Source organism: Amphiura filiformis, chromosome 18, assembly GCF_039555335.1.
Source record: "Amphiura filiformis chromosome 18, Afil_fr2py, whole genome shotgun sequence".
Taxonomy (NCBI): Eukaryota; Metazoa; Echinodermata; class Ophiuroidea; order Amphilepidida; family Amphiuridae; genus Amphiura; species Amphiura filiformis.
The window spans coordinates 31,757,688-31,781,964 of NC_092645.1; the positions used below are offsets into that span (position 1 = coordinate 31,757,688).

The 24,277-nt window shown below is 35.3% G+C and overlaps 1 protein-coding gene across 1 annotated transcript in view; it reads right to left on the reverse strand.

Moving 5' to 3' along the window:
• Window positions 1-2,810: 2,810 nt before the first annotated feature.
• The window catches only part of LOC140140123 (polyunsaturated fatty acid lipoxygenase ALOX15B-like), a 34,444-nt gene continuing 12,977 nt past the window's right edge, over window positions 2,811-24,277 (reverse strand). Inside the window, exons 4-14 of the mRNA XM_072161957.1 lie at window positions 23,304-23,351; window positions 22,189-22,323; window positions 20,820-20,971; window positions 18,688-18,841; window positions 17,474-17,584; window positions 15,487-15,701; window positions 13,631-13,908; window positions 7,040-7,143; window positions 6,271-6,498; window positions 5,026-5,213; window positions 2,811-4,866 (exon numbers count right to left, since the gene is read on the reverse strand). Coding sequence (XP_072018058.1) covers window positions 4,734-4,866; window positions 5,026-5,213; window positions 6,271-6,498; window positions 7,040-7,143; window positions 13,631-13,908; window positions 15,487-15,701; window positions 17,474-17,584; window positions 18,688-18,841; window positions 20,820-20,971; window positions 22,189-22,323; window positions 23,304-23,351 — 1,746 coding nt within the window. The 3' untranslated portion in view covers window positions 2,811-4,733. The remainder of the gene's footprint in view (window positions 4,867-5,025; window positions 5,214-6,270; window positions 6,499-7,039; window positions 7,144-13,630; window positions 13,909-15,486; window positions 15,702-17,473; window positions 17,585-18,687; window positions 18,842-20,819; window positions 20,972-22,188; window positions 22,324-23,303; window positions 23,352-24,277) is intronic.

Consider the following 24,277-nt stretch of genomic DNA (forward strand, 5'->3'; position numbering starts at 1 on the left):
TCGTCGTTCTGTTACCGCTTGGTCGCCATCGGGGGCCGGATAGGAATTTCCAGAGTATTTCCCTGATTTGTTCAGGTTTTCTCTCTGTTTTCGCCTATCCCAAGGTCGTTTTGAGTTTTGCCATTGGTTTCATTGCATGTATTATGATGCCATTTTCATTCGCATCTTTTGATGATTGCAAATCTGAATTTCATTCCACCAATTTCGGTTATTGTTCTTTTCAATCATTTTTCTCGTTCCTATACTTCTAAGTGTATACATTTGTCAAAAGGATACTCTTGGATCACGAAGTCAGCCATTTATTAATTTCCAATGTTTATGTGATAAAGTTATTATTTATTTGTGTAGTGAATGGTAGATTAAGGTCATTATCTTCATGATAAACTCGTGGTTAATATAACCTGTTTCGTGTTTTATATCCTTGGACAGTTCCACTTCAGTGTCAGTTGATATGCGTTGAATCGCAGTTATTCGATCACGAAATGATCAAAACCATGACGGTTTTCGTTTGAATATGAATCAGCAGTGGAAAGTGGAAAGTATTTAATATTTTGAATATCAAAAATTCACGATTTGTTTAATTCATTTATTAATTTTTTTAATATGCGAATTTGCAGCAATTATGTCAGGCAAAAGGATTGGTTAAAGTGAGTATATTATTTAACAGTTTATGCGCCAGAATTTCAACAACATCAATGATAATGTATAATGTCAACGTTAATAATAAGAATAATGTTAATTATAATTATAATAATAATTGTATTGTATTGTATATTAGATATTATATGATGTAGAGCGCGAGATAGCTTGCGTGTGTGGCCGCACCTATACCATGATTAAAACATGTAACTTTAATGAACAAAACAAGAATCATTTAGACTGGTGTGTTTTATTGGTTTTCGGGTGGGTATGTATGCATTCGGGGCTGAGATGAGATTGAATTTACTTCTGCTCCCAATCAACAACAACAACAACAAAATACACAATCACAGTTTATTTCAAAGTAAGTCTATTTCCACAAAAAAAATCAATTGATTCGGACGTTGTAGGCTTATTTGTTCTGCTTTTGATGACTTCATCTTGAATGGATGCTATCTAGCCTATTTAAGATGACTTCATCAATGAATGCTATCTTTCTAAGGTGACTTCATCAATGGGTGCTACCTACATAAGAGGACTTCATTTATGGGTGCTATCGATACCTACCTATGACTTCATCAATGGGCACTATCTATCTAAGGTTACTTCATCTATGGGTGCTATCTACCTAAGATGACTTCATCAATGGATGCTATCTATCTAAGGTGACTTCATCTATGGGTGATATCTACCTAAGATGACTTCATCAATGGGTGTTATCTATCTAATGTGACTTCATCAATGGATGCTATCTAAGGTGACTTCATCAATGGATGCTATCTATATATCTAAGGTGACTTCATCAATGGATGCTATCTACCTAAGATGACTTCATCAATATCTATCTAAGGTGACTTTATCAATGGGTGCTATCTACATAAGATGATTTCATCAATAGGTGCTATCTATCTAAGGTGACTTCATCTATGGGTAATATCTACCTAAGATGACATCATCAATGGATGCTATCTATCTAAGGTGACTTCATCAATGGATACTATCTATCTAAGGTGACTTCATCAATGGATGCTATCTATATATCTAAGGTGACTTCATCAATGGATGCTATCTATATATCTAAGGTGACTTCATCAATGGATGCTATCTACCTAAGATGACTTCATCAATGGGCATTATCTACCCAAGATGACTTCATCAATGGGTGTTATCTACCTAAGATGCCTTCATCAATGGGTGCTATCTACCGAAGATGACTTCATTAATGGATGCTATCTACCAAAGATGACTTCATCAACGGCTGCTATCTACCTAAGATGACTTCATCAATGGATGCTATCTATCTAAGGTGACTTCATCAATGGATGCTATCTACTATGACTTCATCGATGTGTGCTATCTACCTTGGATGACTTCATCTATGGGTGCTATCTACCTAAGATGATTTCATCAATGGGTGCTATCTACCTAAGATGACTTCATCAATGGATGCTATCTATCTAAGGTGACTTCATCTATGGGTGCTATCTACCTAAGATGACTTCATCAATGAGTGCTATCTACCTAAGATGACTTCATCTATGGGTGCTATCTACCTAAGATGATTTCATCAATGGGTGCTATCTCCCTAAGATGACTTCATCAATGGATGCTATCTATCTAAGGTGACTTCATCTATGGGTGCTATCTACCTAAGATGATTTCATCAATGGATGCTATCTATCTAAGGTGACTTCATCTATAGGTGCTATCTACCTAAGATGACTTCATCAATGGGTGCTATCTACCTAAGATTACTTCATCAATGGGTGCTATCTACCTAAGATGATTTCATCAATGGGTGCTATCTACCTAAGATGACTTCATTAATGAGTGCTATCTACCTAAGATGACTTCATGGGTGCTATCTACCTAAGATGATTTCATCAATGGGTGCTATCTACCTAAGATGACTTCATCTATGGGTGCTATCTACCTAAGATGGCTTCATAAATGAATACTACCTGCCTAAGATGACTTCGCCATTGGGTTTATTCTGACTAATATAATCTATCTACCCAAGATGACGTCATCATATCACGTGCTACAAAAGACATGCAACTACGAAATGATTTTAATTAAAAGGGAATGCAGCGTTTAAGGGAACGTGGACTTTGGTGGAGAATATTTGAGAGTGGGAAACACAATTTTTGAAGGAATTCAACAAGAACACATTTTGTTTTTATTTTGGTTTATTACCCACCTCCGCCAATGTACCTATTAATCAGTGTATATAAAACTACCATTAGGCTCTATACCCTTAATCCTTTCTAGAATAATATTTTATATATTCAGTGGGCGTGGTCGACCCTTGCAAACAATAGGTCCTATTTCAACGAAATAATGTTTTGAAATTATAATAGGCTTACCAAATACAAAATATACACATAATACATGAATGATAGGTGTGTCTTGAGGCGAGATTTGATTTGCGCACATATTTTGTAGATCTTGCAAAATCATTAGTTCTATGTCCACATCGCCTCAACGCGCCTGACCAACAACATTGTAGGCCCTAATAGGACCTATATTACAAACTGAATGTAGTTTTATCCAACCCTCTCCCACCCCCTCTCTTCTCTCTCTTCCTCCCCTCTCTCTTCCCCTTCTCTCTTCCTTTCTTTCTTCCTTTCTGTTTTTTTAGGGATCGGCAGGGGGGTGTCGCACCCCCCATGGCGACGGCCCTGAACGTACGACAGAAGCTTCTCGCGCGTAGCGCCAATGCTGTAGAATAACCTCCCCCTTGCTCTTCGAACTCCATAGACTTTTCAAATCAAATCTCGCCTCAAGACATCACCCCTCTGCATCGCGCCCTTCCTAAGCACCAATCAGCACCAATGGAGATTAGCCATGGGCATAGGCGTAAATCCTATAGGGGATGGGGGATAAATCCCTCCAATATATTGATAGTTGGACGGTCCATACAATCACCCTGCATGTTGTCACCTGTGTGTGGGTTTCTAACCAAATTAAGCTCATATTTGGCCATATAAACCTAAAAAGGGCCAATTTTTACGCGCTTTGCCCGAATGTATTTCACTTTTGTACAACACTTCACCAGTTTAGCTTCAATATTGTACATTTTTTGAACTTGGTCCCATCAGGATCCAAGTGTGTCTCAACACGGAGTCACCGTTTAAACAAACAAACTGACCTCTGATAACCCCTGCTATCTAATAGTCTACATTTAGAACTAATAATCTTCTATTCAAATTATATATTTCATTGATATAAACCTCATATATGATTTAAAATGAATTGAAAGTAAAATGAGTCAAAGTTTCATACTCTCTAATGATTTTAAGCACCATATTTACTCTTTACCGTAAACCATAGAAACAGGTTCGTTCTGCCGCTACCTAGACTACCCCGAAGTCTACTTGCCCATTGTGCATACTCTGGATATTGTATTTAAGCTTAAAACTCTGATTTAATTAATGTGTGCACAATTGATAGATTTTCACATGTGTTATTTCGCGATTAATAAACTGGCAGATTCTAAAATCAGAATTGTTCAGTATTGAAGTGCCAATACAATTATGACATTATGATATGTTGCATTCAATAATATAAGCCTACGTACACGTTACTTTTACTGTCAATAATATAATTATATAAACTTTTTCATAACAATTTTATACTAGTATTTTGATGTAATTAATATCAGTATAATTTCGAGTTCAACTGAATGCTTTCATCATGATTAACATCAAAAATAGACTATGGCATAGTCTACCGTCTACCTACTAGTAAAATATTATATATGCGACTCATCACGTCAAAACAATTGGCAGATGTCTTCAAAAATGTCTTTTGTTTCGCTTAAAATAGACATATCACACATTGATGTTAGATGTTGAATATTGATTTTATTTGACAAATTTAGTACAAATTCCATTATTATTGTCTTTATGTTTTTTCATACATATTTTCTTCATTACCTCTAAATGTGAATTTCCGATAACTGCCGTGTTTCGATGTAATAAGTCACATACTATAAATATTGCATAATATAATTATTTCGCACAGCCAAAGTTGTTGAAAGCCCGAAGGGTGTAAGTCTTTGATCATGAATCAGATAATAGTGGCTTTCCATCTCAAATGCTGATGGAGTTTGGAATGTGTGCTGGATCCAAGACATCGTAGACCTCCAAAAACTTGCCTTCATGTTTAAGGGCCTTGTTACGTTCATCAATCTTGAGTGACAGTTCGTAGAGATTATTCTGGAACCTAGATATTTAGACAAGAACATAATACAAATGAAAATACCAGGTTTCATCTTTTTGTAAGGTTAGTGTACTGGTTTGAACAACTAGAAATATAATATGGAAGTAAAATTCACTTTTTTTATGCAACCTGATTTTTTATGATGGTCATACTAGTACATACGTTTTGACGTTCTCAGGTACTCCGCCATCTGCAGTAAATTGATACTGGATGGGAAAATTGCCCAGGTTGTTTTTGTCATCCTTATCCACGGTGGCCTTGTTGCTCAATATCTTGGTGATATTCATAGTACCAAGTGTCTGCTGCTTAGTAGGTAAAGCCTGGAGTATGTCTCCTGCAGTCCTCTGAACCTATAAAAATGTATATATAAAAAAAGAAGACTACGAGCTGTCAGTTGTCTGATATATATTGATAGTGTTTTGAATGTCTTTCTGATGTTATAGCCCCATGCATGTATAGAGGAGGGGATGTACTCAAGTAAATGTCAAAATTTACTGGCGATCTGGAAGCAGCATGTGGACAAAGATATTGATCATTGTCAATATAGTTTTTGTGCTTAGTGACTAATTCTAGGTTCCTGGGCTTAGGACCAGGCTTTGGTGGATTCAACTACTTCTGCGTGGCCATAAACCGTCTCCCTCTGGGTTGTTTGTTGGTCTTTGTACTACTGAGGACATCTTCTGGAAAACTTTGGAGTTTCTGGTGAACCAGATTGCATAGCTTTCTCTTGGGGCTGCCTTTGCTGCATGGTCCACCATCTTCTTCCAGGTGGCATTCTTTCTGTTCTTGTTCTCTCACACCAGTTCAAGCTTCTATGATCTTTCCATACAGATTCTGGGTGGTTCCATCTTAGGAGTACTTAAGATTGTTTTTATCAGCTGCATGCATTTTACTGATGTGGTCAGTAAACTTTATTAAAGTATACAGTCATTGAAATAAGTTTTTATTTTTAGCCAAGGCCTTCCCTAAAGTGTGGTTTTATTAGTTATTCAATGTCAAACAGTCGTACAAATCGAATTACAATGTGTGTATCGAGATGTATTGTACCACACCATCCATATCTTTTGTTATTTGGACTAACGGGGGATTATGGCTGACCATGGTAATGGACCACCACCTCTTGTTTCGACAGGGTTCCTTGCCATTTGAGTTATGGGAATATACCATATAGGCCTACAGCCTTTTTGGAGAAGTCAAAAACGCCCATTTCAATCATGAGCTATAAGAGCAGTAGGCCTAGTGATTAATACAACCGTAGAATACGGGATAAAAAAATGTGAGTGCTGCATACTGGAATATGATTTAATTTTCTTTACATATTAATTTCATGATTTCTCTCCTGTTCTTTCGTCCAGTCTGCCCCACCTGCATGCCACCTTCAAGTTTGCCCGTAATTAATTTTCATACCTTCTTGTTGTCTGGACCGAATCCAGCCTTGCTTCGTGGTGGATCTCCAAGGAGCAGAGCTGGGTAGTTGAGTGGGAACCCATAATTCGCATACTGAAGGAAGTTAACGGCAGCATGTGCAGCACTGCACGTGAATATGGTGCTTGTGACAGTGTCTATCAGTTGATCTAGCGTCTGGAAGTAGACCATCTGTCCATCAATCTCCTTGGGGTGCTCAAAAGCTAAACCCTATACAAATTAAAGGTAAAGAAAGCAAGGTTCATTATCAGACAAATTAACCCATGCAATGTTTGAAATTGAAGACAAACAAAATGAGCAAGTGATGGCACAAACCTTAGATGATATATAAAACCAAAGTGAATGCTAACACAATGCTTAGGACGTCCAAAGATTGGACCTTACGGAAGCATGGGTAGTGTGTCTGTGGGTGGTGTGCGCACGCGTCAACCATACATAAAATTTGTTCTCACGAACAGTTCAAATCGGATCGCAACCAAGTGTGTCCCCCGTTTAAACAAACAAAAATCTACATGAATTGTCAAAGGTCATGTGAGGTAAACTGGTAAAACATGGTCTGACATCAACATTCAAATCATCCAACTGCAACCAACTTGGTCATAGCTGCGTGGCATGTATAGTGCCCGGTATAGTGTTCACAACCCATATCTTCGGACGCCTTATTTGGTATCACTGCCCTATATTTGTGATGACCATTATGATCTCAATTATTTTTAACGAAAGTTCAACAAACAAGAAAAATACACTCTACCTTTATCCCGCATCCACTGTTTGCAGGATCAGCTGGCGTGGAAGGATCGTACAACATTTTACCCCATGCTTGTATTTCGTAGTCATATCTAAGATTTGCTGGATCTTTGTAAGTGAAGGAAAAATGACAAGAAAGATTAATGAGCTCACATCTCCATCAAGTTGTAAAGATTAAGAGCTCTTGAACATAATTTTTTAGATATGGCTCTATACCTCAAAAAATGGATTTTTCTGATATTTTGTGCAATGATGCATGTTAGGGTGTTGACTACTTGTGTGACTAAAAAAAATTCAAAAATCGGCTCGTTGCCATGGAAACGGCCAAAAACCAGATTCTGTCATTTTGGGCCAAATTGGCACTGAAATTAGTTTAAAAACATGTTATATCAAGTGTTCTCTGCATCTAAGCCATATAATGCTGGAACATTACATTAATTTCTTGTAAAAGGACATCTATTCATCTGATGATCAGTATATTTAGAGGTCAATAAGTTATTCTTAAGGGTACGTGCAGAGCCCATCTGTCAGGTGTATTTTCACTTTTTCAAAAAATGTCATTTTAGCACCTAACATATCATCATGAAAATCAATAACCCGGTGTTGCCAGGATTTTGTCCATTCTAGTGTGGATAGTACAAGCTAGGTACTTTACATTTTAGTAAGAATCAGCTTGGGCAAATGCTACTTCTAAATACAGTGTTGCCAAAAACCGGTATTTCTGCAAATTGACATTTTGTCAAATTACCCATTTTTGTCACAATTTTGTGCATTTTGACAATAATTTCCTTCAAGGTGAATCCAAAAACACTTTTTCATCTTTGTTAATACTGTAATAACTAAACTCAAAATTAGTGTTGCCAGAATTCTTGATAAAACACCCAATATTAGCATTTTACTGATAATATGATTTTTTCTTGATGCATTGGTTAGGAAATGCTTATTTCTAATTTTCATACATCGAATGTACATAGTAGGCATATAGATTGTTATATGAATGTTTAAACACTAGAGCACAAAATAAGTGTTGCTAGAATTCTTGATAAAACGCCCAAAATCATATATAGTCCACTCACGCTAAAGTTGACAACATCAAAATTTGGTTTACTATCATCAATAGCTTGTCCTAAAAAGCGTTTTCAAATTTTGAAAACCCCACAATTTTAGTATTATCTAGTACAAAGTTATGGTCAAGGTATATGGGTATTAATTTTGGTCTTTGTTTTCTATTGGATTTTGCCACCTTATTTTGCCAATACAGTTACTGGTGACTTAAGCTAAGGCCATGATTTCTCCGTTATACGGAAAAACGGAAAAATTCACGGAATTCGGGTTTGCTCGTGAACGGAAATTTGAAAATGCCACAAAATAGTGAAAAACTATGCAAAATGTCTACCTTTTGTGTTGATTTGCAAAATAAAACAAAGGAAAGTGATCATTTAGCAGTAATCAACCATTAAACAATCCATTCTAGCATTAATTCTAGGCCTTCGATGCAAGACTCTGGCCATACTACAATAAAAGGTAAGACAAAATACACTTTAAAATAAACATGTTTGTTTTAACCTTTTAGGTCTTTATAATTATGTGGAAAACGGAAAATCCAATTTGTAACACGGATTTTAAATTTTGTAACACGGATAAATCATGGCTTTAACTTAAGCCTTAGTGGATTGGATCAATATCAATATCAATAATATCAAACATAATAAAGAAATATTAATATCAATATCAATAATAATCAAAAATATTAATATCAATATCAATAATAATCAAAAATATTAACATCGATATCAATAATAAACAAATTAGTGATATCAATATGAGTAAAAATCAAATATTTTAATATCAATATCAATAATAATCAAATATATTAATACCAATATCAATAATAATCAAACAAATTAATATCGATATCAATAATAATCAAAAATATTAACATCAATATCAAGAATAATCAAAATATTAATATCAATATCAATAATAGGCCTAGTCAAAATATTAACATCGATATCAATAATAATCAAAATGATTGATATCAATATCAATAATAATCAAAATTGTTTAATATAAATATCAATAATAATCAAATATATTAATATCAATATCAATAATAAATCAAACAAATTAATATCGATATCAATAATAATCAAAAATATTAACATCAATATCAAGAATAATCAAAAATATTAATATCAATATCAATAATAAATCAAATATATTAATATCAATAATAATCAAATAAATTAATATCGATATCAATAATAATCAAAAATATTAACATCAATATCTAGAATAATCAAAAATATTAATATCAATAATAATACAAAAATATTAATATCAATATCAATAATAGTCAAAAATATTAACATCGATATCAATAATAATCAAAATTATTGATATCAATATCAATAATAATCAAAATATTTTAATATAAATATCAATAATAATCAAATATATTAATATCAATATCAATAATAATCAAACAAATTAATATCGATATCAATAATAATCAAAAAATTTAATATCAATATCAATAATAATCAAATATATTAATATCAATATCAATAATAATCAAACAAATTAATATCGATATCAATATTAATCAAAATATTAACATCAATATCAAGAATAATCAAAATATTGATATCAATATCAATAATAATCAAATATATTACGGTAATATCAATATCAATACTAATCAACCAAATTAATATCGATATCAATAATAATCAAACATATTAACATCAATATCAATAATAATCAAACATATTAATATCGAGATCAATAATAATCAAAAGTATTAATATTAATATGAATAATTATCAAAATATCAATATCAATCATCAAAATATTAATATCAATATCAATTTTAAAATATTAAAATATTTTGATTATTATTGATATTGATATTAATATTTTTTATTGTTATTGATATTGATGTTAATATTTTTTATTATTAGTGATATTGATAGTTTTGATTATTAGTGATATTGATATTAAATTTTTTGAATATTATTGATATTGATATTAATATTTTTGAAAATTATTGGTATTGGTATTAATATTTTTGATTATAAATGATATTGATATGAATATTTTTTATTATTATCGATATTGATATTAATATTTTGGATTATTATTGATATTAACCCTAGAACTACAAAGTACCAACTCCCTAAGATCTTTTATCTGCTGTAAAAACGCGTGCATTTACGCCCAAACGACCTAAGCTAATCGTAGATCCATCCTTTGGTGAGGCCCACTTTCAATGATTTTCATTTCGCTCATATAAAATTATTATAAGCTACTGACTTTTTACTTGTTAGTTAGGTTGAAATAGTCATTTCCTTTTATATTTAGGAGAAAATTCGGTCAAAATCAAATTTTTGTGGAATTTTTAGCCGAAAATCAATTTTCTCTATACTTTTGTACATAGCTGGTATTTCCCAAATTTGCATGGGCGCCTTACATTATGAAGTCATAGCGACATTATGTGGGGAATGTTTGTACTTATTGGTATCACTGGATAGAGGAAACCCATAGCTATACATTGTTACCAAATATAACGGACTTAACGGTATATGACGTTTATAATTGAAAATTAGGGGGTATTGCAAGCCACCTTCGTAATCCGTGTTACAAAATATCATGGCTTTAAAAGTACCGGTAGTTCTAGTATTAATGTTATTATTTTTGATAATTGTTGATATTGATGTTAATATTTTGGATTATTATTGATATTGATATTAATATTTTGGATTATTATTGATAATGATGTTAATATTTTTGATATTATTATTAATATTGATGATAGTAAACCAAATTTTGACGTTGTCAACTTAAGCGTAAGTGGACTGGATCGTGGCACATATAAATATATATATGATTTTGGGTGTTTTATCAAGAATTCTGGCAACACTTCTTTTGTGCTCTGGTGTTTAAACATTCATATAACAATCTATACTATATACATTCGATGTATGAAAATTAGAAATAAGCATTTCCTAACCAAATCATGAACAAAAATTCATACTATCAGTAAAATGCTAATATTGGGTGTTTTATCAAGACTTCTGGCAACACTAATTTTGAGTTTCAGTATTTAGATATTTAAAGAGACGAAAAGTGTTGTTTGGAATCACCCTGAAGGAAACTATTTGTCAAAATGCACAAAATTGTGACAAAAAGGCGTAATTTGACAAAATGTCAATTTGCAGAAATACCGGTTTTTCTGGCAACACTGTGTTTAGAAGTAACATTTGCCCAAGCTGATTTTTGCTAAAATGTAAAGTACCTAGCTTGCACTATCCACACTAGAATGGACAAAATCCTGGCAACACCGGGTTGTTGATTTTCATGATGATATTTTAGGTGCTAAAATGACATTTTTTGAAAAAGTGAAAATACACCTGACAGATGGGCTCTGCACGTACCCTTAAGAATAACTTTTTGACCTTTAAGTATGCTGATCATCAGATGAATAAATGTCCTTTCACAAGAACTTAATGTAATGTTCCAGCATTATATGACTTAGATACAGCAAACACTTGAAATAACATATTTTTAAACTAATTTCAGTGCCGATTTGGCCCAAAATGACAGAATCTGGTTTTTGGCCGTTTCCATGGCAACGAGCCGATTTTTGATTTTTTTTAGTCACACAAGTAGTCTACACCCTAACATGTATCATTGCACAAAATATCAGAAAAATCTATTTTTTGAGGTATAGAGCCACATCTAAAAAATTATGTTCAAGAGCTCTTAAGACATACATTTGCAGCCACAACTTTCATCATGGAGTAGGCCTACGTCTTTTCAAAGGCCAGCTGCAATGTGGTTTTAAAGCCAAAATGTATAATTTGCTGACAAGGACGCCCTTAATTTTACTTTAATTTATACTTTTCGCACGATTGTAATACACATCACACTGCTGTAATTTACCCAACAAAACCCCGGGGGGGGGCACTCAACTTTGGAAGTGACGGTGTATGTGCCTGTCAATAGGCCCCCTCTTTTGAAGTCGACTATACCCGATGACCCCCCTTTTTTAAAAAGCCATACCCAATGACCCCATTTTTCTGGTTGTGGCTACCCAATGGCCCCCTTTTTTTCTAGATTTTCTATAATAGCATCATCAAAATGCAACAAAATAATGCCGAACTTTCAAATTTTGCTCAATTTTTTCAAAATTATGCCGAAATTTTGCTCCATTTTTTCACAAATTTCTACCCGATGACCCTTATTTTGAAATCTTATACTCAATGACCCCCTTTTTCAGGGGCTATTTTAACGTGCCTCACTGTCACGTACGTGACGAGATAAAATATTCGTGCAGTGACAATTAACAATCCGAGTAGATATGCTTTAATAGTAGACAATGGTAGAGCCTTTCTTATGGTCACATTCAGGTAAAAATGTCAATTTTTTTATTTTAGAAACGCACTCTATTTCATCAACACTTTTATCTCATTGCACGATCGTGACAGTGAGGCACGTTAAAATAGCCCCTGCCCTTTTTTCAAAATATTATACCCAATGACCCCCTTTTTTATTTTGTTTGTACCCAATGACCCCCTTTTTTAAAATAACGCTTTGTACCCGATAGGCCCCTACTTCGCGACGCCGGTAGGTACATACCCCTCACTTCTAAAGTTGAGTGCCCCTGGGCAACAAACACAAATATGTTTTGAAAACATTTTAAACATGTTAAATTTTGTGTTTTGGTTGTGATAAAAATGTTTCAATAACATTAAATGTCGGGTTATATAAAGGTCATGGAAACGTTTTAAATCGTTTTGTATGAAAACACTACGGTATCCTACAACAACATTTTAAAATGTTGTCAAAATGTTATTGTAAAATATTTCTTGCAAACATTTTTTACCAAATATTTTGTTAGCACTTTTTAAAAGTAACATTATGTTAGAATACACCCTGTCTCAAAACAAAAATTGTGCAAGTGAAAAGCGCCCTCTTTGACAATTAGAAAATACCTTTGTGACATGATGCTTAAATAAACGTCAAGGGCACAGTCTTAGCTCTCAAATGCCGTTTGTTCTGTTCAATTTGCTTGTTTCAATCTCGAGATATGTTTATTTAACAACGAAAGGGTAAAATCACAATGCAAATCAATGATAGCTGAATCAGATGTCGATGCGTCTAATGCACTCCCACTTCGGGGCTCGTGCATTAGACGCATCACATCAGCGCGCATGTATTATTTTGTCTAATTTCTCTCCCAACAAGTAATACGCGTTCATTAACCTATAAGTGTGCAATATTTGTTTGTCTTTTAACATGTCTCGAGTGACAAAGAGAACAGTATTTACCATGATAAAATCATTGACATGCACATGTATTTAATTTTACAGCACATTTGCACAATGTTTTTTGAGACCGGCTGTATTTGCAGTAGGTTATGAACAATTGTTTTTTAATGTTATGAAAACGTTTTATACCCTTTATATGCCCTTCATATAACCAGACATTTATACGTTTTCTAGCAACCTTTTCTAACCTTTTGCCAATGATGTCGAAAACGTTTTGTGTTTGCTGGGTAGCATATTACATCTGAATTCTTCATATCTCTTACCTCCTTTGTACGACTCTTCAACTTTCTCTGCTACATACGCCTTGATGATCTTATGGACACGAACAGCATCATCACGGAATGTGTACTTGGGCAAGTTTTCCACTTTCCTGTTCTTGATGTCGTTCTCAATATTGCCTTCCACGTGGAGACGCCAGGGTTCAACAGATCCTTGAAATCCTTCAAATTTGCGACGGATGATCTCTAGCATTCCTACAACTCCGATGTTCATTTCACTGTCCACCCAACCACCTTTGTTCAGCAGTAAGTCCCACGCAATACTGAATGGAATATAAATAAGACCAATAATAAATAAGACACATTAGGACAGTTGATTTGATCTTAGGAGTAATTAAGTGACGTAGGGGTATAGCAACAACTCCTCAAAATAGAAAAATGTCCACTTTCGGACTTTATATTAAGTATCCATCTTTTTGTTACATCTTTTTGTTAACTTTGGTGATGTTACAAATGTTCACAGTGTGACTACAAAAAGGGTGCACGGGCACGGTCGAGTTTTGATTCCATTCCTAGGGCATTAAATAACCTGATCCAATTTTTATACATTTAGCTAATCATGTGACCGTTCATCCAGCCGTAAAGTCGGCAAACTGTATTCTGAATTACAGTAGAAAATGTGCATGAAGGTCGTATTCATAGGTATATCAAGTTGGTGCTACATGTATCTCATTTTGCTAGTGCCAGTCAAACATCTTTTAAACCAATCAATATTCCTATTGTTGAAGAGGATAATAAGCTTCTAATTATGTCTATAGAATTCTTAAATAGCTCTAGTCTTTGTTTGCTTTGGCTAAATCCTGTTTAAGTGGTGGGTTACAAAGAACGGCTACGGTGTCATGCTCAGATTTGCTTGAAAATTATACAGAATGTGGCGATGGGTGAGAAAAACTCACTTGCCAATTTTGAATTTTTTTCAAAAGAGCGTTTTTGGCTTATGTAATTTTTTGTGATTGGAAAACCCCATAGACTTTGCACACGGCATGTTTTTGGCATGTTGCCAAGATCTTCAAATCAGCTTAATTTTTGAAAACAAGTAATTTGTTTAATTGTGATTTTCTCTCCTTTATACCCACTGCATAAATCTGGGTTTTAATTTGTTTTATTGCAAAAATGCTACTTAATAAAGGACAGCAATTTTTTCCAAGGTATTGGCCTTAACAAAGGAGATATAAAATGGTAATGTTAGTACTTTTTTCAATTTTCTTGACTTTTTCTAGAAACACTAAATTACCTAAATTCTAGAATGTTTTTGAGCTAACTATAGGTCCAATTTCAACAAACAAGGTGTCATAATATGAAAGGTAATCAAATTTTGAAAATTCTCTCGCCAGCTTTTTTAAATTAAGTGTTTCTATTTTAAGTTATAGGTGTTTCTAAATTTCCCTAAAATCTCTAAAAATTAAACACTTTATCCAAAAAAGCTGGCGAGAGCATTTAGATATTAAGCTTATACACCATCCCTGAAAGTTTGGAAACCATAGCACACTCCATGCAGGCAAAAAAAATTATAATGTGGAAAAATTTAGGTAATTTTCAAAAAATAAAGAAATACATAAGAAATGGTAAAATTTTTATGAAACTCTAAAAATAGGTGGAGTGAAGACTTATCATTAATTTGTTCTAAGGTACACAATTCCAATTTGCTATTGTGGCTATTTTGCTGCAAGCTTGATTAGCCGTTCATACTACCTTAAATATGATGGAATAAAAAATATTGTGTTCAGTTTTCTGATTCTGATATTATGAGTTGGATAAAAAGACTTATATTTCTTTGGATCTTAGCATAGTTTTGGGACATACTGTATTATGATTTTAATATTTTCCCAATCATAACTTGCCTGTTTACATTCATCAGATATCGGAAGTGTGGAGCCATGAGCCGATAGAGTGGATGAGAAAGAGACACAGTTCGCTGTAAGGCAAGGTATACGGTCTCCATAATGAGATGAGTGAAGCCCAGATGAGATGAAGACTCGTGAAATGAGGCATCGGCATTGTTGAACCACATCTTGGCAAGAAGCCAAGTGTAGGAGTCATCATCTGGGGTAAATATCTAAAACAAAGACCGAAATAGCCTGTAAGTTAGAGTGAGTGGGGCACTTCAAAACGGATTTTGAAAACAATCACTTCAACATGTAACATTCTCACATATTTGTGTGCACTATGGGCGTAAATTGGGTGGGGGACAGGGGGACACGTCCCCCTCACTTTTTAAAGTGGGGGGGACACAATATCAAATGTCCCCCCCACTTTTTGGTCCCCACCCCTAAAAAAAAGGAAAAGAGAGAAGAAAAAGGGAGAAAAAGAGAAGAGAAAAGGGAGAAAAAAAGAAGAGAAAGGTTAAATTGCATGTAATTGAGTATGCCCATCACTGCCCATGCCTACAAAAACCGCACAGTCGGTACCGGTATAGGCCTGTGGTTATTTTAGGCATTGTGTGAAGGTGGGTGGGCGCGCCCATAAGCGTGTGAAAATTCAGGGGGTGGGTCTTATAGTTATAGGCCTAACATATCAGTGGACCTGTGTAACATTTAACATTTTGCTAATTGAGTTCGGACCCTTTTTTGTTTAAGCAATGATTTAAATAGTGTAAATATGATGCACCAAATGGCTTCAATTGGACCTTCATTTTGCAAAATTGTCCAACTTCTCAAGGTGGAACATCCCCCCTGACACCCCCTGCGTAGTGGGTAAACAAGTAGCCATTTTCGGTTCTGCTTTCCACATTTGCCAATTTATGTAATTTATAGGCCCACAATAATAGGGAAAACTTTTCCACGAAAGGCTTCATGGACCGTCATTTCACAACATTGTGGCTGTTTTAAACTAAAATTTTCCACACTATAATTAGTGCCAAAATGGACCACCAAATCGCTTCAGTTAGGTATTCAATTAAAAAAGTTTCTTACTTCTGAGGGGGCACATCCCCCTCAGACACCCCTTACATAGTGGGTAAACAAGTAGCCATTTTCACTTAAACAATACAATAATATGGAAAACTTTTCTACGAAAGGCTTTGTGGACTGTCATTTCACAAATTTTTGCCTTTTTTAAACTAAAATTTTACACACTAATAGTGCCAAATGGGCCACCAAATTGCTTCAATTAGGTATTCATTTTGCAAAAGTTTTTAATTCTGAGGGGGCACATCCCCCTCAGACACCCCTGCGTCGCGCAAGTGCGACGCGATGGCCGCAACCCACTGTCAGTGTGTCCCCCCCACTTTCAAAAACGGATTTACGCAGGACCGCGACACTCCGGAGGACAGCAGAGGACAGAAAAATGTGACTCTCCTGCTAGTCTCCTACACAACCAGTTAATTATGTTTTTGTTCATACCGCATACAGTCTGGCCCGCGCCCGAGACTAGCAGGAGAGTCACATTTTCTGTCCTCACATCGGTATAGGCCGTCTGCACGTTAATTGTACGGAGTGTCGCTTCTCTACCTTTATTTTCTCTGATTTACGCCCCTGGTGTGCACATTTAACAAGCAGGCTATATCTACCTCCAGTCAGAGGCACAAGCTTTGAAGTGTTCTACGTTAGCTTAGCGTTACTTGGTGCGTGTACATATCTTTTACGCCCTCGATCAAAGTGGCGCATATTTACACGCAAGAAATGACGCTAAGCAAACGCAGCACACGCTGAACTTCAAAGCAAGTGCCGCTGACTGGAGGTAGATAATTCTGTGAGGTAGATAGACTATTATAGTCACAATTTGCCCCCGTGCCTTGTATGCCGTACATGTTACTGGATCCTATACTTTTAAATAATTATGTCTACACCACACTCCTCTACCAATTAGTCAAATATTAATTTTTCTTACTGGATTGTCTCGTCCCATTGAATGTGGGTGTTCCTTCCTAAAGAGTTGAATTGCAACAGGCATCAGATCCTGGTCTTTATCCACATAGAAAAGAGCTATGGGTGCTGCAATCTGAAAAGGGATCAAATGCATCGTTATTGAAATGCATAACATGTATACAATTATGTCAGCCATTAGATTTAATAATATAATCTGACATACTCTCAATAATTCCACGGGATAATTCGCTAAATCTGAAATCCCGCCTCCTTTACCTAGCAAAGTCCAAAAGTTAAACTACAGCCATCTAAATACCAAAAAGTTCCCCAGCTCCGTTGGACGAATCTCCATAGCTAGACCAGGCCTTAAGTTTAGGTTTGTGCAGAGGGACCCCTTAATTAGCTAGACAATATTAATCTCCCACACCACGCAATAAACATCGAGACTGACTCTAGGTGTATTAACTACGGGTGCTTTCATCATGTTCATGAGAAAATGAACTTTTGATTTTAATGATTTTGCATTCACTTTGGAGATTTATCAATAAAAAATACAAGTCGGTCATGTCGTCTTCAAAAGCTTGTCTGCCACCGTCTTGCAAAGTTGAGGAAGGAGAAAAGAACGGGTCAAAAGAAGGAAAAACAGAAGGAAAGAAAAGGCTCAAATCTCTTAAATAAATGCGCAAAGCACATGAAATTATCAAATGCAATGCTGAGATGGGCAAACTCGCGTTAATTTTGGTCTAATACAGGCCATCGCATAATTATGTTGTCAATTTTTGACTGGTTTAAAAGGGCCCGGTTATTCCTGGTTTATTCAAGGGACCCTTAGAGAACACAGTAGGGCCGGGTAAACATTATAACTCAGAAGAAATTACAACTACAATTATAATTACATTTCAAGAAAAGGGCCGTGAGCGTAAAAATGTAGGGATCTTTAGGGGCTTTTAACATAATTCTTAACTCTCTCCACGCGGGTGTCGACTGCAGACGACAAGTTTCCAATTTTATTTGAATTTTTCAAAAATTTCAGAATTGTAAATTTTCATGACCATGTTTGAAATCAGCATGAAAAATGCTTTAAAATGAGTACCAACAAGCCTAGTATTGGTTCAACGGTTCTTAAGATAGCTTTTGATATTTTGAGAAAATTTCTCAAAACTTGGTCTTTTTATGTTGAAGCTTATGACTGGCACGCAGAGCATTAATGATGATTAATTTGTTCATTCAACTTACAAATCCAGTCTTGCATGGGACATCTGCCAAGGTGTTTGTGTAGTCCACCTTGTACAACAGCTCTTTCTCCACAGCTTCTTCCAATGTATTCCCCTCCATGTGAGGTTTGAGCAGGTCATCTAAACTTCCCTCTACTCCATCAGGCCGCTTCATTCTGATTAATAAGGAAAAAATCGTTCTCTCATTGAGTATTGGGTAAAAGTACATTTACTTCAACAATCTTACTTGGGAGTTCCAGTTCATAGGGGGCTACTCAACACAAATGAGCACACGGGGACATGCTCCAAGCATTATGGGTTACAGCTTCCTGCCTTCCGGATCAATTACCCCCTTTTTGTAGGTCAATGAAATATAGATGGTTAATTTATCAAAATTTCGCCTCATTTGAGTCACAAATTTTGAAAGCTGTTTTGGGATGCAGTAATGTTATGGAAACGGCAGGATACCTTGGTCTGGGGCGGACATTTTACAAATGAATTTAGAAGAGCAGCAACGACATTTCAGATGTTAAATCTACATCATACGCAAAATTTGAGGGAAAATGAATGAGGCGTTTTTATTTTAGGGCCATTTTTCTATAACTGGTCTTTACATGTAGCCCTATGGAGAGGGTGTCCGTTGAGGGCGCTATAACCCCAATTTTAGTAACAAAAATGTAATATAAAAAAATGAACCATGCTAATTTTTCTAAAAGTAGTTGCCCTACCTGCTCTTCTCCGAAAAAATTTAAAAGTCCTATACCTCAATGATAATGAAACCTGGATGGGGCCAAATACATGTACATAGATATGGTTGAGGTTGGTGTTGGGGATGGATTAGGTTGGAAGTGAGGTTCGAGGATGATGGTATTACATTGAGAATGTACCTATTGACAATAAAGTACCCAAATAAGGACTTCATACCAGTTTCAAAATGTAATACGATCTGTTTCAATCATGCCATGGGGGGGCATCGGGAATTTGAGATGCATGAAAGCAATGAAAAATAGGGAACAAACAACAATAATATACACAAGGTGAATTTGCAAAATAGCCTCCTTCGCTGTGGCTAGACTAAATAGAGCGTGTTTATAGTGAGACAATCTTTCCGTTATTTAGCTAAACTACCGCGTAGTCTAGATTTGCAATGGTTAGTAAAACATAAACAAATATAGACTGCGTGGCAGTCCAGTTAAATACCGCATAATCTGGCTCACTATAAACACGCTCATAGTGTCACAAATGATTAAGTCACACTTACACTTGTTCAATGTCTCTAACTGTCTCACTACGTCACTATGACAACAGGATTGGTACATTTAAGACGCAGGGCACCAAATTTCTTACGCCTACGCTTGTTTAATACATGTATTTAACTTATTCAACACGTCTTATGACATCAGGATTGGTAAGAAGCTGAGCACCTAATAGCTGGTCAAACTTGCCATCTACTTTATATACCGTTGTTCTATAGACCACTTGACATCACTGTTTATCAACAAAGGCGAGGGACTCGTCTGTCGATATGCTTGAACGATCCGCTACACTGTTCAATGGCTTTCTTGTACTATATGAAATGTGGCCATAATGCGCGCGCATACTGCCGGGCAATGACATCACATGCCAAGTGGTCTATATCTTTAGCTGACTCAACGCGTCTTTTGACAACAGAATTTGTACCAATAAGACGCTGGGCACCAAATTTCTTGTGTGATTCAGTCTACTGTTCATCAAACTTAACATTGTTCAATATCTTTATTTGACTCAAATACACTGTTTATGACAGCAGAGTGAGTACCAATGAGACGACGTTCTCCAAATATCTTGTCTAACTCAGTCTGGTTAACCTTGCCTATGTACTTCTCCGTAGTTCGCTTGGACTTAGAAGAGTGTGCATTTGCAGAAGGCATTATATAATCGGGATTTTGTAGTCGCTAAACTGGTAGATTACAAAGTCAGAATGTCCAAAGCAGATCTGTATAATTACTTTTGGCATCATACGAAATCATTATGATTAATACGATCGATATCGTAACTGTTTATTTTATGCTTTGTAGTAAATCGGCATTATTTTGAATTTAACTGCATGTATTAACATTTTGTTTCATTTTTCAAATATCGACTATGGCATAGCCTAACTTGCTATCTACTTACGCTTGTTCAATATCTATAGCTGATTCAACACGTCTGATGACAACAGGGTTGGTACCATTAAGACGCTGGGCTCCAAAAATCTTGTCTAACTCTGTCTGGTCAAACTTGCCATCTTTTGCACTTTTCAAAACTCTCATGTACGTAGCAACAGTCTGCGTAATGTATACAAGAAAATTAGATGGATTCATTGTAGTAGTGGCACCAAAGCTATTTATGCCCACATAAGTGATATTTAATGTGACTGGGGCTGAAAGGGAGGGGCAAAGCGCACATGTTTCTTGATACCATTGCAATGACTTTCACCGCGATTTAATGTCCTATTCGCTAGCGAAGTGGTTACATAACTCCTTGGTAACTGGATCACGCACCTTTTGATATTGGTAGTACATGCCATAAGTCGTGTTCACACAGTCGGATATAAGTGAGTTATTACCGGTAATAAGCGACTTACAACCGGTATTAGTGACTTATTACCGGTATTAAGTGACTTAAATCCGACTGTGTGAACACGACTATAGACTTTGTATTGCGATCGTTTCAATCGTGGTGCAGAACTCAAAAGCGTGATCCAGTTGATATAGTGATAATCGGATTAACGTAACACTTTGCTGGGGAATTTATAAGCCTTAGGACTTCCTAAGATTTACAACAAACAGTTTTTACGTCGTTGCGTTTGTTAACAAAAGAGTTGCTTTTACAAGGCTCAAGTGATAAGTAGTACTTAATCAAGAGTTCTGCTTTTCTTCTAGTCAACGAGCCAAGTCATGGTCAGGATTTGGTCGGCCATCTTTGGTTTCCCGCTAGCACCAACCTGGGGTTTTGAGCGCCCGATTGTGCAAATAAAAGCCGCCAAACACCTGGAGAAGATGCAAAGACGAGGAGGGTTAATAGAATAATAATATACAATAGAGGTAATCCTGTCGCATCTATTCATACCGTGATAGTCCTTTTGTTCATCCATTTGTACATCTATGAATAGATGCGTTGGGATTACTAGTACCTGCGGAATTATATCTATTGTATTATTCTATTAATTACCCTCCTCGACCTTCCCTAGGTGTAAGGCGGCTTTTATTTGCATAACTGTTGGAACTGTATTGTGTTGTCATTCTTTTGTCTACCTGTGTTTTCGCGGAAGGTGTAAAACAGGTGATGGAATGCAATTTAAAATTTCCGCCAAGGCCGAATCATTTCACATTTTGGATGCATTGTAGCCGACGGGGACCCAACTAAAGGCTGCTAGTCAGGTGTAGGCATGCGTGTATTTGGATTCGTCTATAGCATGGAAACCTGTTCAATCCCCGTGATACTTCTTCTGGCTCCGAGTATGGTCCGAGAGAGGGATATCTTCAATTTTGGCCTTACTTACCGGTGGTTTTTCAAAGGCAAGACAGCACCTGCCGTAGATATTGTCAAGGTCCGTCAGACGCCGCCACTTAAGTGTAAATATAGGCAGCAGAAATTGTTTGATCTTGTTCACTACTCCTTGCTGTAAAAACACATTCTACAAAATATAAAAAATGATAAAAGCATCACATAGATGCATTGTTTCAACTGTACATAATATGTTACACGATCTGGTCCATGGAAGCCAAGGGCGGCAAATTTGAAATTGAGATATAGGCAAAAAATAGAGTAAAAAACAATAAAATGCATAAAAAATATAGACATCACTAAACTCCATAACATTAATAAGACCAAGTATGCTACACCTTTGGCGTTTTCCGTACATGATAGCTTAATGTTTGTATAAGGTAATAATTGTAGTAACTCAATTTTCAAAAATGTTTTCTATGGCCTCCATGGACCAGATCGTGTCACATATTATAAATATATGGCCTGATTATTCTACAAATTTATAAATAATTAACTAGGCCAAAATGGTGCAGCATGGTATCAGGTTTTCAGACCTCTATGTCGAAGGTTTGCTATGTAAAATAAGGTTCGTTATGTCGAATGTGAAATAAACGTTAGCTCGGTTCGGGCTCGGTTTAGAGTTAAGGTTAGAAGCTAAGGCTAGAGATAGATTCGACAAAGCGAACATATTTTTCTTATTCCACATAAGGCAATAGAAACAAATTAGTTCGATCTTTTGATCGACTATCGATGCTTGTTCGATCCTTATTATTTATGAATTGACTATTCTTAATAGTGATAAGATATAAATATTTGCCTGAATTGATATTGATCAATATAAACTTAGCATTAACTCTGATTAATTAGTTATTAGTTCATAATTACAAGCATTGAATCAGCATCGACGATCGATCCAAAGATCGAACAGATTTTTTTTTTTTTCCGACCTACCGACCCACCCCAAAAATCCCACTGGAGGGCATGCAAAGAATTCTTTTCAGTTTGGGCCTTACAAATATGCAAAAAAATCAGGCTTTAAACAAATTAACCAATTTCATAATAATAAGATCGTATATGGCTTTAATGTACAGCTAATAAGTAATATGGCTGAATTAAAACGAAACTTACATCGAAGTATTTCTTGCTGAACCTTTGGGAAGTTATTAACACATCAGTCTGAAAGAAATTGTAAAAACAATATGAGAACCACTATAATAACAACCCAGCAAACACAAAACGTTTTCGACATCATTCACAAAATGTTATAAAAGGTTGTCAGAAAACGTCGGGTTATATAAAGGGTATATTAAGTGTATAAAACGTTTTCATAACCTTAAAAATCATTTGTTGATAATCTACTGCTCAGCAAATGTTATTTTGGGTTTGAAAAAATATTTTGCGAAAAATGTTTGCCCAAAATATTTTCAATAACGTTTTAAAAACGTTTTCATGACCTTTATATAACCCGACATTTAAATGTTATTAAAAGGTTTTGAAAAAACATTTTGAGAACATTTCTGTGTTTGCTGGGTTCAAATATTTTTAACATAATGTTCAAGTATTGACACAATATTTGGCAAAAAAAATAGTTTACAATAACTAATTAAAACGTTATCATGACCTTTATATAACCCGACAGTTAATGTTATTAAAACGTTTTGACCTAAACCAAAAGCCAAAATATAACTTATTTAAAACGTTTTGAAAACGTTTTTGTGTTTGCTGGGAAACAATCTTTCACGCAACTTGTTTACAATTTCCACATATCGTTAGATAACTTTTAATAGGAACAACGTCTTCAACGAAAAGTGTTTGTGTATGTCATAAGGTGATGTGGGGGTGGATTTGCCACTCGTAATTTTGTATTACATTGCCAATATTTTGCCATAATATGAAAAGTTTAATATCGCCAGCATTATAAAATTGTCTGTTGTGAGCCATACTGTTCAGTTTTGTCAAGTACAGCGTCCGCAGACGAGGAGAAAATTTTGACCAATATTTGACCCATTTTAAAAAGCGCAGTGATTTACCCATTGTCGATTATAGTGTGACCCTACAATCGATATAATACACTTAGAATCCGGAGGTAGTGTGAAATTCAA